Here is a 15,437-nt window from a genome sequence, read left to right as displayed (position 1 = left end):
CACATTCCTTTAGGCTACGCATATTTCCTTTTAACGGGTTTACGATATATTTCGTTAATTTTTTTGTTTCTTATAACTCTGTCCTGCAGTCACAAAAATCAAATCCTGCCACGCAGAGCTGCCTAATCCTGGAGAAAAGCTCAGAGGATAAAAATGTATTCGTTAAGCATCAGTCTCAAAGAGGTAAACTGTTGAAAGTGCGATTAAAAGCTGCAGCCGTAGGTCTGTGCGCCGATGCGGTTTCCTGGCTGTGCGCGTTTTCACGTGACCCCACGAGAGAGTGCGCCTCCGAGCCAGCGGCTGACACTGAAAGCAAAAGGAAACACAACAAGCAAACTTCTTCAAGCTAACGGCGGACGCTTGTAATTTTCGAGGATGTTTTCACTCGGGGAGAAAATGGAGTTTCTTATAGGAAACCCATTTTCAACGCCGGTCGGGCAGAGAATCGGTAAGTATCCGCAGCTGCCTCTTACAACTGCTCAGAGTTGTGCTCCGTTGGTTCAGTTTGTTACCGTTTGTCTATTTTGTGTGTTCTGCGATTTGATTTTTGAATTTTTGTTGACACACTGCAATGGGGACAACGCAGTTTACCAGCACTGTCTCTCCCGGCGTTTGTATTCTGAAATTTTGATTGATAAACTCCAAAATTTTCCGGAAAAATAAAATAGTCTTTACAGCCAATGACGCAGGAGAGGCGGGATTAAGTCGCTTAAATGTTCCACGTAGTTGGCCAGTATAAATGAAGTGGCAACTCGTTTGGCGAATCAGGGAGCCGCTTACTGTTTCATCACACTTCCTTAATCACTGATGTGTTACAGTTTCACACCTTATGCGTAAGTGTTAATGCTCTTCATCAACAAGTGTGTGTGTGTGTGTGTGTGTGTGTGTGTGTGTGTGTGTGTGTGTGTGTGTGTGTGTGTGTGTGTGTGTGTGTGTCGCGCCGCACATCTTCCAAAGCATCTCTCACTGGCTGCGGGATGTTTCTCTTCATCCAGCCACTAAAAACTCCCACACACCCACTGCAGATGCAGATGCCTGGAAAGATGCGTAACATCAGGACAGTCATAAGTATTGAGAAAATGTCACACACCCACGTCAAGCCTTCCTTCCCCTTACCTCACCCACTCACTTTCTCACACATAAATGTCCACTACTTCTGAGGCAAAATGAGAGAACAGAATCAGCTGACAGTCACATGAAGTGAAGGGAGCTGGGGAAAGGGAGTGGGAGGGAGGGGATGTAAGGAGGGAAAGGGAGTAAATGGGATTGAGAAGTGTGGGGAGTGTTGGTGGAAAGGAATGGAGGAGATTTAGAGACTTATGACGAGCCTCTGAGGGTTGGAGTGCAAAAAGCTGGCTTTGCTTGCAAAATAGTTCGAAGAGTTCATATTTTTAGGTGGAAACTTTTCTAATCAGCCCAGTACTACAAATAATGAGACACACTGAAACACTTGTGGTTAGGCAGTCAGACACTGGCTACTGTCTTGTGGTTTGGAGACATAATTAGCTTTAATGTGATTGTGGCAGCTGTTTACTTCAAAGATAAGCACATTTATTTTAATTAGAAACCCTGATATTTTAATATCTTATAATGGATGGATGGATATGTTTTGACTAGTCTCCTGCCCATGTTCTGACTGTGCAGAACAGATTCTTAAAAAATCACTGTTGAGGATTGTTATCTGATAACATTTACATATTTTGAGGTTCTCACCAGTGTTATCTTGGTGTAGGACTAGAGAAGTCGTACAAAATAAACTGTCAACTAATTTTAAAGCAGACAAAAAGTTAGAATCTTTTACAATCTTTGCAGCTTTTAATGTTAACTTTTAATGTTGTCTCATGCAAGTTCCCAAATTTTATGTAACTACTACTATTGTCCTTAATTGAAGGGATACTAATCAGCAATTATACTAAAAGCTCTACAAACCAACTCTGCTTAGTGAGCACCAAACAGAAGACAGACACACACTTGGCAATGAGCCGGCAGACACACAGGTGAACTCAGCAGTAAAGAGAATGGGATATTTCTCAGGAAGTTGGTGGAGACCAAACCATAGCCAAAAATGGTGTATATATAAAACTCATCAGTTCGTCAGAAATAAGTCGGAATGTTAATGTTGCTGTGTGTGTATGTAGGATGCATTAACCCACTGCCTGCACGTAGGTGATTATCTACTGAAATGTTCATAGTGAGTAACACTGTATGTTGCCCACAAATGGCCTAAAAGAATCAGTTAAACCTGGTTTAATCTGTGCTGTTGCTGTTTTAATCACAGATATTTAATTCGTAATTAAATTAACACTACACTGCAGTACTGCAAATGTGTGAACCTTTTTCCATAGTTGCGTCAGCATAATAAAAAAAAACTTTCCTTGTGAAAGCAGCACATGAAATAATCACATGGTGAACTTCTTTCTTTTATGAATACAGACCATTGCTTCACATTTTTGTCTTAGATAGATACGTTATTGATCCTGAAGGAAATTAGGGCATCCAGCAGCTTAAGATGCACAATAAATACAAAAATAGGGTAAAATACAAACAGTGGAGGTAGCAGCATAAAATATACAAACTATACTAAGCTGTACAAAGGCTTAGTGCTCTGAGATCAAAGAAAAACAGAACAAAACAGGAGTGCAGGAATGTGCACGAGTCCTGCAGTATACATGTACAAGTGGTGCTATTCTAATAACGTCTGCATTATGATAAGTGGACCTTCAAGATTGGTCTGTGAAATATGGAACTCTTAAATCTGCTGTGTAATGTGGATGTTGTGAAAGGAGAGGAGAGTCTTCTGATTACTGTGATGTTTAAATCATCCTAATCATCATTATTATAGTGAATGTAGTTTGATCTCATTCCCTTCCTGTTGACAGAGCGAGCAACCGGTGGATCCCTACAGTCCGAGGACTGGGGGCTTAACATGGAGATCTGCGATATCATCAATGAGATGGACGAAGGGTGGGGATGATATTTGTTTGGTTGTTTTTTTTTTTTTTTGGTCTCTTAGTGAAGCACACAGACAGGAAGTGACAAATTGTTCTATTAATTCTTGATGTCTCGTTCTCTCACATGATTTTCCTTGCTGGTACATATGCTCATGTCACTGCATACAATTTTGGACCTTGTTTGTAATAGTAAATGACACAACCTGAGTAAAAGTATAAAATGTCTTATTTTGATAACAAAAGAGATGAATATCTATGGCAAGTTTTGCAAGCATGTCTGCATGTTTTGTTTTTGTATTACTGAGTCACTTCCTTTATGGGTTTGTTACTTTCTGTGCTGTTGTCACCTACTTATGACCTACTTATGTCAAATACTGTCTGCTAGTTTATTATGCAGCTTGTTTTCTGCTGTGACGTCCTCCTTTTGAGACTTGTTTTGCTGGAGGTTTCCTGTTAAAAGGGAATTTGTTTTCCCCACTGTCACAAAGTGCTTGCTCATAGGAGATAGACCCTTAAGTTCTCTTAAAACTGTAGGGTCTTTACCTTCCAATATAAAGCATCTTGAGATGATTGCTGTTGTAAATCGGCACTAAATGAATAAAATTCATTGAACTGAATTAAAAGTAATTAATTTAAAAGAGACACAACAGGTGAATAGAGTAAAAATTTAAGTTCCCTTGCCCAATTAAGACAATTATATCTTTTTTTGTAGGTTTCTAAAATGTTATGTTTAAATATGCAAATAAGGTATTGCCCACATGATAGGTCACATGACAGGCCAAATTTGAATCACCAATGAACCTAACATGCATATTTTCAAATATTTATGAGCTTTTGTTGGTGGTGTCAAAGGCTTTTGTCATAGTACGTGTAAATCAGAATGATGAAAACTTTCAGAATATAGACAGAACTGTAAAAGACACTGAACTGTAACTATCTGGTCAATGTAAATGCAATTGAATAGGAAATTTCTGCATTAGTATGATTATTTTTTAAATGATATAAAAATATTGTAAAATTTTTACTGGAAATAACAATTCACAGATAAAAATTTTAGGTGTCGCCACCATGAAACTTCTTTTATTTTGTATTTCATTCATTTTTGCAAGTATTTTTAAATATGCAAATGATTTATAATCTCTTTAAATATACACTTATTTGCATAAATGTCCGTGTGTGTGTGTGTGTGTGTGTGTGTGTGTGTGTGTGTGTGTGTGTGTGCGTGAGTGAATGAGTGAGTCTTGCCACTAGTGTAGGTCTGTAACATGAAACCCTTTTAATAATCAAAATAATCTTTTTTTGATGACTTCTGTTGCATATTTTCATATTTAAACATCTGTATGGATAACTAAACAAACCTTATCTAATGCTTTCCCCTCAGGCCTAGAGATGCAGTTAAAGCCATTAAGAAGAGAATAGTAGGAAACAAGAACTTCAGAGAGATTATGTTTGCTCTCACTGTGAGTAATCAGTAATTATAATAATTATCTGTAAAAGTTTTTTTTGTATTTGTTCATGGACTCTTGGTTGTGAGAGAGTAACTTTAAGTTCAGAATGATCTGTGTGTGTGTTAACTTGGGTCTTAGTTAACCCATTGATCGCATGTGACAGAGAGAGAGAGAGAGAGAGAGAGAGAGACTTTCATTTTGATGCAGCTAAAATACTTTTTTTTTTTTTTAATGTTACCTGTTGTCTTGATTTTTCTTTTTCTCATATAGGTTCTAGAGACCTGTGTCAAAAATTGTGGCCATCGTTTCCATGTCTTGGTGGCCTCGCAGGAGTTCGTTGAGGGGGTTTTGGTTCGTTCTATTCTGCCCAAAAATAACCCACCCACTATTCTCCATGACCGGGTCCTCAGCCTCATACAGGTGTGTGCATTACCCATTGTTTATGCACTAGAGCCTCAGCTTCAGATTATTTACATAACAAACCAATAACCAGTATTTACTTTGTTAGTCAATTAAAACGAGACAAGCTAACTCAATAGCCTTTCCTGGAAGCGACCTCTTAAAATTGCTCATATGGATTTCCAGTTAACTCAAAGACAGTTTACAGTCACAGGAGGAGAGAACCAAATATTTATGTTGTGAGGCTGGAATTAGTGACACTATTGCTTAAACTGAAGTGAATAATTTATCATTGATGGTAAAAGTGTTGCATTGATTGTTTCAGTTCCTATTTAAGTTTCTCTGTTTGACAGTGTGAGGATGGAGAGATGTTATGAAATCTCATAGCTTATAAAGTTTACTAGAGACAGACTCTGTTATGTCTGTGGATATGTACAAATGTTCAAATAAGTCTCCATAGCTTCGTATGTTCTCGGGCTACGTGGTCAACGTGCTTGTTAGTAATCATAAACAAGGAGTGCTAACATTAAACTCGTGTCAGGCTTGGAAAGTCTGTAGGACAGTCCCCTTCTTTTGTTTCAGTTGTTGTTCTGTGTGTTACTGAATGCAGATTTGAGGACCAGACACCTCTTTCCAATCTGTCACATACTCTCTCTTTCATCTTCAGTCATGGGCTGATGCGTTTCGGAGCTCTTCCTCCCTGTCGGGGGTGGTACATGTATACGATGACCTCAGAAGACGAGGGCTGGAGTTCCCCATGACAGACCTGGATGCTCTGTCCCCCATCCACACTCCAAATAGGGTGAGACTGTCTATCAGTAAAAAAGCAACACCAATTGAATGTTTGGATATTTATTGTACCATACCTCTCTGACAAATCTTGCAGAGCATCCCAGAAAATGGAACTACTGAGATTCCTCCTGTCACTGCTCCTGAAAATGACACAACTACACAACTACAAGCTACTTCCAGTGCTTCCAGTCAGGATACTTCACCTCCATTTCAGCCCAGTGAAGGACCAGTCTCACTTTCTGCAGAACAGGTACCACTGCCCCAAAACACCTGTCTGTCTATATAGACTGTTTTTGTGTATCTGTCTGATAATGGCTTATATTATTTTCATGTAACAGTGATGCATCACAGTGACTTTAGCAGCAGCTTTTGACTGCTGTTTTTTTTTTTTTTTTTTTTTTTTTTTTTGCTCATCCAGGAACAGAAGCTGCGAAGTGAACTTGATCTGGTGAAGGGAAATCTCAAAGTGATGTCTGAAATGCTAAATGAGCTAATTCCTGGACAGAGCCAACCAGATGATACACAGCTGCTACAGGTTTGTGTGTCTATAGAAATTGTGCACTGTGTTTAAAACCAGTGCAATATATTGCACTACATTTATTGTTGCCAGTTTGAGGGCCTGAATTCTGTGCTAAAATTCACGGACTACTCAGTTCCCCTTCAAATATTCCATTGTGGTACATTTGTGGTACTCCTGTCCATTCATTTTCTTCTGCTTATCCAAAGTTGGGCTGCAGTGGCAGCAAGCTAAGAAGGATATTCCAGATTTCTTTTTCCCTAGCAACATTTTCCAGTTCCTCCTGGGGGCGAGCTCTCAGTTTGCCCTGGGGTATCCTCCCGGCTGGGTGGCATCCTGATCCGATGCCTGAACCACCCAGCTTCTTTCAACACAAAGGATTACCACCTTAATGTGGCTGATCCTGTGGGCCCCAGCAGCCCTGTGGGCCCACCACCTACAGGGATGCATTGGGTGCATAGCCCCTGGTAGAGTGTCCCAAGGCCAATTGATTCCGAAGAAGGGACCAGATAGAGAACTTTGACTGATCTGAGCTCCAGCATCTCGGCCCCTCCTTGAGACAGATTTGGAAGGGGAGCTCACTGGCGAGTGTCCCATGGCCTGGCCGTAAGCCATGGACCTCAGCCAGACATAGCTGAAATAAATAACATGGTTCAGCAGCCCTGTGGGCCCACCACCCACAGGGATGCATTGGGTGCATTTTGAGCTGGGTGGTGGACAAAGGAAAGGACCTGGGTGTCGTGATCCTCAGCATTGCAGGCTCTTGCGGTATTGCTAATAAATGCTAAGAGTTCTAGTGTGCAATACAGAGGACAGAAAGGCAGTCAAGTGTGCTGGATACAGAGTGGCCAAGGAGTTGTTGGACCCCCAGTTTTATGCTATGTTATTTGTGAAAAATTAGGCAAACACAAAGCAAGTGGACTATTTAAATTTCAGTTTGACTTTGGTTTTAGAGTAATTGTTTTCCATTCTCAAAGTCACCAGTCTGAATCTGAATTATTGAGTTACTTTATTATTTTCTTTTTATTTTATCACACTTTTGCTATGATGTCTCATGCTGCCTGTGTAACTGTTGCCTTTGGCGCTATCCAAAGTTTAGAGGATGAGTCGTGTTGTTGTCAAAGGATTTGGAAAATGTGAAAGTATACGCAGCAAAAACAAACATGAAAACTACAGCAATTCATTTTTGATCCAGCAGATTAATATCAAAGACTGAAACGTCACTCTTTAAAATCACTGTCATTGTTCTCTCCTCTGCGCGAGCAGCAGCTGTTCTCTGTGTGTAAGAGCATGCAGACTCGAGTGGTGGAGCTCATTCCTCAGCTGGTTGATGAAAGATTTATTGAAGAGCTGCTCGTGGTCAACGATGACCTCAACAACGCCTTCATTCGCTATGAGAGGTGTGTGTTTTGGATTTTATTTGTAAGACAGTCTTTGAGGTGCAGCCATATTGTGCTTAAAGGTGTGCTTGTGTTTCAGGTTTGACAGACTGAACAAGGCACAGATTCCTAATGCACATCAGGTAAAAGATCCTGTTGTTTTCTCTGAGTGCAATACTGTATGTCCAAAAGTAGTGAACTGCCATTTAAGCTGTAAGCTCTCACATTTTTTTTTTTTAGAGTTCTACAACAAGTCCAAGCCTCATCAACTTCAGCCCTGAGCCTCCCACTATCACACAACCTGTTGTCATATCAACACCCAGTCAACCAGCCACCAGCACCTGTACCAATCAACAGCAATCAGCCAATCACAGTCAGTAAATTTTGGATACTTTGAGCTTCTTCCATGGTTAAAATTTTTATTTTTAAATTACCTCCTGTGTCTTTTCCTCATCACTTTTCTTTGACTGTGATGGAAAACTAGGTTGTTATCTGCTGTAGTGAAATTACAATTCCCAGAAGTTTGGAAAACAAAACAAAACTACAAAAAGTGCATCTTAGATTTGCCCTTTGTCTTCATGTGTTGTTTCATGTGAAAGAAAACAACCAGCAGAAAAAAAAAAATCACTTTGTTACCAAGCTTGTAATTTTAAAGAAAAGGGAGTAAGCAGAGTATAAAGTGAAATGAAATTCTTGTTGCGCTCAGCTTGTTCATTTATATCTGCTTTTCCTGCTGGAAAGATGATCCAGAGTCACTCCTGATTTTTATTGTGGCTTTTTGTGACTGAAGTCAAACTAATGATAAATCTAAAGGCAAGAAATACAGCAACAGACATAATTAATACAAACTGAAATATTGTAAACCACTGATAATTTTAATCTAGCTTATGATCTTGATTTAGAGAGCTTCATTTTCAATATAGTATATTAAACTAGGTTCTTTAGGCAAGGCAAAAACTTTACAAGAAAGTCAGGTGACCTCAATAGGTCACTTGATGCAATGAGGCCCAAATTTTTTTCACCCGAAACCACGGACTGTAATGACCCACACTTTCTTTTACATCGTGGCACGTATGATTCTACACATGATCAATAGTGGGTCACAACCACCTCCAGGGGACAACCCCCCCCCGGAGTTTAAATACCTGGGTCTCTCCACCCCCGAAGATGAGTTTCGGATGAGAGGTGAAACGTCTTCAAGAAGTTAAAGAAGTCCAATCGCCTTTTTACCACAGCAGTGTGACGTTCAGACTTCCTGTGGGTTTAACATAGCTTGTTGTTAAAGTTTCATATCATCAAGTTATTGTATGAAATGTAAAATTTCAGGAACTGTCAGAGAGTGCGTCACTGAGTGAATTTTGGGAATGGCATTATCTCCTTTCCTTTCATGAAGGGAAGGAGATAACGCCATCCAACAGAGGAAATAAAGGAAGCATTTGTTAGTGTTTACAGAATCCGAGCGGCTCTTTCAACGGCCGCTTTGCAGAAGCTTCAGGGTAACATCGCTCAGTTAGGAACATTCTTGAACATAATTGATGATTCAGCCGCAGCTTTTGTTTTATGACGGGTAAAAACAGGATGCTGTGGCCGAACCTCACATGAGCAGGGAATATTTTAAAATGAACATGCTCCATGTTGACCAGTGTCACCTCATGTGATGAAGGACAAAAAAGCGTGGTTAGAGGAGCTTCACCTCTTCATTACTGCTTGACATTTTTAAGAGATGTTTCTGAAAACATGGCCAGATTTAGTATCAATTTATTTTTATTTCTCATAAGTTATACCACAAGTCTAATCAACAACAATTAGAAACCAGAGTAAGTAAAATCAGCGCTTCTGTATTGCAGATGAAGAGGAGGAGTTTGACATGTTTGCCCAAACCAGAGGCAGCTCCCTGGCTGACCAGAGGAAAAGGTGAGTAGTGCTATACGGTGTTAATGACCAGTTAACTTATTAATGTTTGAGATAATAATCACATTTATAGTAATCAGAATCATATCATAAAGCACTGACAGTTACATTCCTCCCTGTCAGAGCTGGGTTACATTTCTTAAGTTTTGAATTTTAAACAGGCTGTAACCAAAGACACTGTATAAGAAACACAGAGCCTTTGACAAAGTCAAGGTGCTGGAAAAATTCCTCAGATTTATGCCCATGTTGACATAATGACATCACACAGGTGCTGCAGCAACATCCAAATGTTGCAGCAGAAATTGAGACTCATCAGACCAGGTGACAGTTTTGCAGTCTTCTGTTATTTAATTTTGGTGAGCTTGTGCGAATTGTAGCCTCAGTTTCCTGTTCTTAGATGACGAGAGTGACACCCGGTCTGTTCTTCTGCTGCTGTAGCACATCTGCTTCAAAGTTTGACTCAAGCATTCAGAGATGCTCTTGTGCCTACTTTGGTTGCAACAAGTGGTTATTTGCATTCTTGTTGCCTTCCTGTGAGCTTGAAGAAGCAACCTAGCCAGTCTCCACTGACCTCTGGCATTAATAAGGCTTTTTTATCCCCCATGGAGAGCTGCCACTCACTGGAGGTTTTTCTTTTTCTGGACCATTCTCTTTAAACCCTAGAAATGATTGTGTGGGAAAATCCCACTAGATCAGCAGTTTCTGAAACACTCAGAGCAACCTATCTGGTACCAACAACCATACCACTTTCAAAGTCACTTAAATCACCTTTCTCCCTCATTCTGAGGCTTGATTAGATCTTCAGCATATCTACATGCCTAAGTGCATTGGGTTGCTGTCATGCATTTGGCTGATTAGAAATTTGGATTAGCAAGCAGTTGAACAGGTATATGTAATAAAGTTGCAGTTGAGTGTACTTTATATTCTTTTCATGTGTGTGTGTGTGTGTGTGTGTGTGTGTGTGTGTGTGTGTGTGTGTGTGTGTGTGTGTGTGTGTGTGTGTGTTCAGTGTCAGGTATGAGGACCCAGGAGCTGTGGAGGGCCTCGCCGGAGCTCTTGATACCAGGCTGCAGGTCACAGGAGGGGGGTGTCAAAGCACAGTAAGATACAGCTGGATTTTGTTTGAAGTAATATCTCAGTTTTACAAATAAATAAAACTCAGGGTCATTTAATTGCTCTGCGGATCATATTTTTAGATGCCGCCAGCGAAAAACTCTCTGCAGAATGATTTTGACAAATGGTTATCTTCTGATATGGTAAGAAGAAACATTTATATGATGTTTTTGTAAAAATGATAAAAAGCATGACATAAGCAGCATGACTTTATTCTTTGTGTATGAAACAGCAGGAAGAGCAGTCTTCAGTTTGTGAGGGAGTTTCCAGTGAAGGTATGTTGTTGTCTGTCATGTGGTCCTAGCCTTTCTTTTGTGTAATGATGATTTGTGTGTGTTTGATCCAGAAAATATTTTAACTTATACATGTCCCCATTTTAGAGTTTGATAAGTTTCTGGAGGATCGGGCGAAGGCGGCAGACTACAGCAGCCAGACAATTCGCACCGTGCCATCTTCCACACCCAGACCACCGCCACCACAATCTAGTCAGCAACAGGATAGGTCACATGACCAGCTTTTCTCCCTCTGAGTGTGGGAAACGAGGAAAGAATGGAGGTCAATACAGTAACACGATCAAAGTGAAATATACCAGGTCAGGTTTTTCTAAAGCGCGTGCACACATACACACATACACACATACACACATACATACATACATTGATACACGTGCATAGATAAAACCTGACACTACAGAACAGCTGACCAATCAACTTATTTCATAAATGCTGTATTTCTCTGTTAATTCTGCTGTTTATTATCTGTATGTGCGTAAATACAACTTTGTGACTATTTATATGTATTATTATAATGTGAGAAAACAAACTGGATGTTTAGTATAATGCAGAAAATATTTGATATTATATAATCATGTGCCTTTGATCCCGAGAGCTGATTTTGTGTAAATGTAAAATAAATGGGGCATTTGTCCCTAAAGATGTTTCATCTGGTGTCTTTTTAACACATTTTACTCCCTTGTTATTGATAAAGTCTTGTTTTATAATGACAGAGTCCGCTGAAATCCAGGGCAATGCGGGGTAGCTGTTTTCCAAAGTTTTTTATTATTTTATTTTTTTCAGTGACCTACAGTCACCACAACACCTTGAATTAAACCAAATTTAGGCATAGATGTCCTATATTTGCATCGCACGTTAGCCAAAACATCAGAGCCTTGAATAAGAAGTGGGAGCTCAAGTGTGTCATACTCACTAGTGTGCTGTTTGCATGACAAGACACCAAATTCACTTGTTCAGTTGTTTAAGAGCTCAAGGATGTCTGGTGTTGAGTACACAGAGCCCCTGAAACACCTAGAACTGAAACCATAACTGAAATGTTGAAAGGAAGAGCTGAGACAATGTTCAGACCGTTTACATTTGTCTCTGCTGGATTTCTCTGTCTTTCCTCCTGCATGTATCTCTGGCATTTATTTCGGGTATTTCAATTCAAAATCAGCACCCAAATTAAGAAGGCACAGACTGGGATTCACTATCTTCAGCTGAGAGCCAGTCTCCCATCCTTCTCACAGCCAATCCGTCTGTACATCCTCATCACAAAGTCAGCCATCACCGGCCTTCTCGCATCTTCTGCATCTTCTGGGATCCTCATTGGACCCATACTGGATGTCATTGGCTGTCTGAGTCCTCTAAAGTGAAGTCAACCCAACCTCACCACCTTCAAAGAGAAGGTTAACCTGAGTTTTTCTCCAGAGGTGAGAGAAATTTTAGCAAAACATTTGCAGAAACTGGAGATGGAGGCTGCAGAGTAGGACCTCAGTTCTTTGCCCTCAGATGATGTCAGTTCAGTCAGAGGCTGGCTGGTGCCCTCAGCACCATGTAAATACAGTACCAGTGGGTAGATCTGGGCACAACTTTTTGGCCGTGGTGGCTGCGGCAGACTGATTGTGAAAGGCCTGTTGGAGGGCGAAGTTGCTCCTTTCCCAGCGGGAATAAGAGTGTGAGAGCTCAGACAAAGACACACAGAGACTCTGGCTTGTCATCGCATTGAAATCACAGAGGCGATGGCTCCAGAAAGATAAGGGCTGAAAAGTCTGATGGAAGTGCTGAGATGGGGACGGTGAAGCAAGGAAAGGGTGTTGATGGAGACAAGTACCAGACCCTGTGGTGACCGCATGTATGTGTTCATGTAAATGAATGTTTTTCTCACTACAGCCATGCTTTTATATCATTTTGATGATTTTCAGTATTTTAGTTGAAAAGACAAATTTAAGAAATCTAAGACACTGCATGTACCTTAATGTGTATGTCTTTATAGAAGTTCACAGGTATTTTTTTATTACCATGGAAAGTTTTCTCTTTCTCACGCTGACAAGCTGTGAGCTGACGGTCTGATCATCACATTTAAGGAAATGTTTTGCATCAGTAAACTCATTTCTAAGGCACTGAATTTAATGTAGTTTATTGTAGTTTGTAGTTCGTTAGGTTTAATAGAAATTCTTGGACCGGGTTGCAATATATTCAGTGCACTTTCCAGCTTTCCCCATTTTCGCTTTTTTTGTGATATTTAAAATACGGCAACCAGTTTTGTGTTTACAGAAGACATTAAAAAGACCTTTGAATTGTCTGTTGAAAATTATTTCATACTTCATAAAGATTGTATTCATAATAAAATTCCAGATTGAAAATAAATTGTGTTTTTCTTAAACTTCACTGTTTGATTGTCTCAAATAAAAATACTACTTAAAGACTAAACATAAACAGAGACTTGATTTCTAGCTGACTTCCTCAAAGACCAGTCCAATGTGCACTTTGGTTAACAAACAAGAAGGTGGTCAAACATTTACAGTCATCATGGTCATGGTAATTTGGGGCTTTTAATGGTTTCTTTGAACTGTTATGTTTTCAGGGTGTAATGATTGTACAGCATACATCTTCAGTTACTTCAGTTACTTACTAACTAGAATTTGTTGCACAAGTCTTAAATTATTTTTGATTTTGTTTGAGCCACACAGTCAAAATTATACATACACCCCCACTAATATTTGGTTAAATGTCCCTTAGCCAGACAGCGGTCAACAAACTTCTGGCTGAATTTTTGATCACTCTTCTTGACATTATTTGTTTAGCGCATTTCATTTGGATTTTGTTTCCTGTCATGGACCTGGCCTTTAAGTATAGTTAACAAACTTTTAAGAGGGTTGAGGTCGGGGCTTTGGGAAAGCTATTCCAGAAGCTTATTGTTAGCCCGCTTTATTTATTCCTCAACCAGTTTTGGTCTGTGCTTGGGATCATTGTCCTGTTGGAACACCCAACTGTGTCCACGTTTCAATTGTCTAGCTGTTGATTTGAGGTGAAGTTGAAGAATTTGGAGGTAGTCCTTCTGCTTCATTATTTTAGCCACTTTGTGTAATGTACCAGTACCACTGGTGACAAAACAGCCCCAGACCATGATGCTACCACCACCATGCTTTCAGCTAGTACAGTGTTCTTAGGTCTGAAAGCCTCACCTTTACTCTGCTTGTTATTGTGACCAAATAGCTCAGTCTTTGTCTTTGTCTGACCATGAAACTTTTCTCTAGAAGGCATTTGGCTTGTTCTCATGGGCAGCTGCAAATTTCAGTTGAGAAAATCAAAAAATAATTTCAAACAAATTTTTTAAGTCATTAAAGATATATAATGTACAATCATCCCACCCTGGAAGAAGAGCAGCTTCATTGTTGCCCATGATGAGTATATAAACTGTCCATCAATGTAAGAAAATGTCAGCAGCTAATCAGTTAATTCACACCCATATACAGGGGTTGGACAATGAAACTGAAACACCTGTCATTTTAGTGTGGGAGGTTTCATGGCTAAATTGGACCAGCCTGGTGGCCAGTCTTCATTAATTGCACCAGTAAGAGCAGAGTGTGAAGGTCCAATTAGCAGGGTAAGAGCACAGTTTTGCTCAAAATATTGCAATGCACACAACATTGTGGGTGACATACCAGAGTTCAAAAGAGGACAAATTGTTGGTGCACGTCTTGCTGGTGCATCTGTGACCAAGACAGCAAGTCTTTGTGATGCATCAAGAGCCACGGTATCCAGGGTAATGTCAGCATACCACCAAGAAGGACGAACCACATCCAACAGGATTAACTGTGGACGCAAGAGGAAGCTGTCTGAAAGGGATGTTCGGGTTTATGTGTATCCAAAACACATAAAACCACGGCTGCCCAAATCACGGCAGAATTAAATGTACACCTCAACTCTCCTGTTTCCACCAAAACTGTCCGTCGGGAGCTCCACAGGGTTAATATACATGGCCAGGCTGCTATAGCCAAACCTTTGGTCACTCGTGCCAATGCCAAACGTCGGTTTCAATGGTGCAAAGAGCGCAAATCTTGGGCTGTGGACAATGTGAAACATGTATTGTTCTCTGATGAGTCCACCTTTACTGTTTTCCCCACATCCGGGAGAGTTACGGTGTGGAGAAGCCCCAAAGAAGCGTACCACCCAGACTGTTGCATGCCCAGAGTGAAGCATGGGGGTGGATCAGTGATGGTTTGAGCTGCCATATCATGGCATTCCCTTGGCCCAATACTTATGCTGGATGGGCGCGTCACTGCCAAGGACTACTGAACCATTCTGGAGGACCATGTGCATCCAATGGTTCAAACATTGTATCCTGAAGGCGGTGCCCTGTATCAGGATGACAATGCACCAATACACACAGCAAGACTGGTGAAAGATTGGTTTGATGAACATCAAAGTGAAGCTGAACATCTCCCATGGCCTGCACAGTCACCAGATCTAAATATTACTGAGCCACTTTGGGGTGTTTTGGAGGAGCGAGTCAGGAAACGTTTTCCTCCACCAGCATCACGTCGTGACCTGGCCACTATCCTGCAAGAAGAATGGCTTAAAATCGATCTGACCACTGTGCAGGACTTGTATATGTCATTCCCAAGACGAATTGACGCTGTATTGGCCGC

At 40.5% G+C, this 15,437-nt stretch overlaps 1 protein-coding gene across 1 annotated transcript; it reads left to right on the top strand.

Moving 5' to 3' along the window:
- The first annotated feature begins 272 nt into the window (after positions 1-272).
- Positions 273-11,447, top strand: LOC115781457 (target of Myb protein 1). The gene is made up of 15 exons (XM_030731108.1): positions 273-448; positions 2,880-2,964; positions 4,333-4,411; positions 4,670-4,819; positions 5,466-5,600; positions 5,685-5,840; positions 6,009-6,125; positions 7,374-7,507; positions 7,587-7,629; positions 7,727-7,859; positions 9,334-9,400; positions 10,407-10,497; positions 10,594-10,653; positions 10,743-10,785; positions 10,891-11,447. Exons 1-15 carry the CDS (start codon positions 376-378, stop codon positions 11,037-11,039), a joined length of 1,515 nt encoding a protein of 504 aa, XP_030586968.1. The 5' UTR covers positions 273-375; the 3' UTR covers positions 11,040-11,447.
- Positions 11,448-15,437: the final 3,990 nt, after the last annotated feature.

This window comes from Archocentrus centrarchus, chromosome 1 (genome assembly GCF_007364275.1).
Source record: "Archocentrus centrarchus isolate MPI-CPG fArcCen1 chromosome 1, fArcCen1, whole genome shotgun sequence".
NCBI classification, from domain to species: Eukaryota; Metazoa; Chordata; class Actinopteri; order Cichliformes; family Cichlidae; genus Archocentrus; species Archocentrus centrarchus.
Note: the sequence above shows the minus strand (reverse complement) of the source record. Positions and strands in the feature narration are given on the sequence as shown.

Excerpts from the sequence above, each read along its gene's own strand:
- LOC115781457 (XM_030731108.1), top strand. The coding sequence starts at position 376 with ATGTTTTCACTCGGGGAGAAAATGGAGTTTCTTATAGGAAACCCATTT. Across the intron at positions 10,654-10,742 it reads AATGGTTATCTTCTGATATG|CAGGAAGAGCAGTCTTCAGT; the intron begins GTAAGAAGAAAC and ends TGTATGAAACAG. Across the intron at positions 10,786-10,890 it reads TGAGGGAGTTTCCAGTGAAG|AGTTTGATAAGTTTCTGGAG; the intron begins GTATGTTGTTGT and ends TCCCCATTTTAG.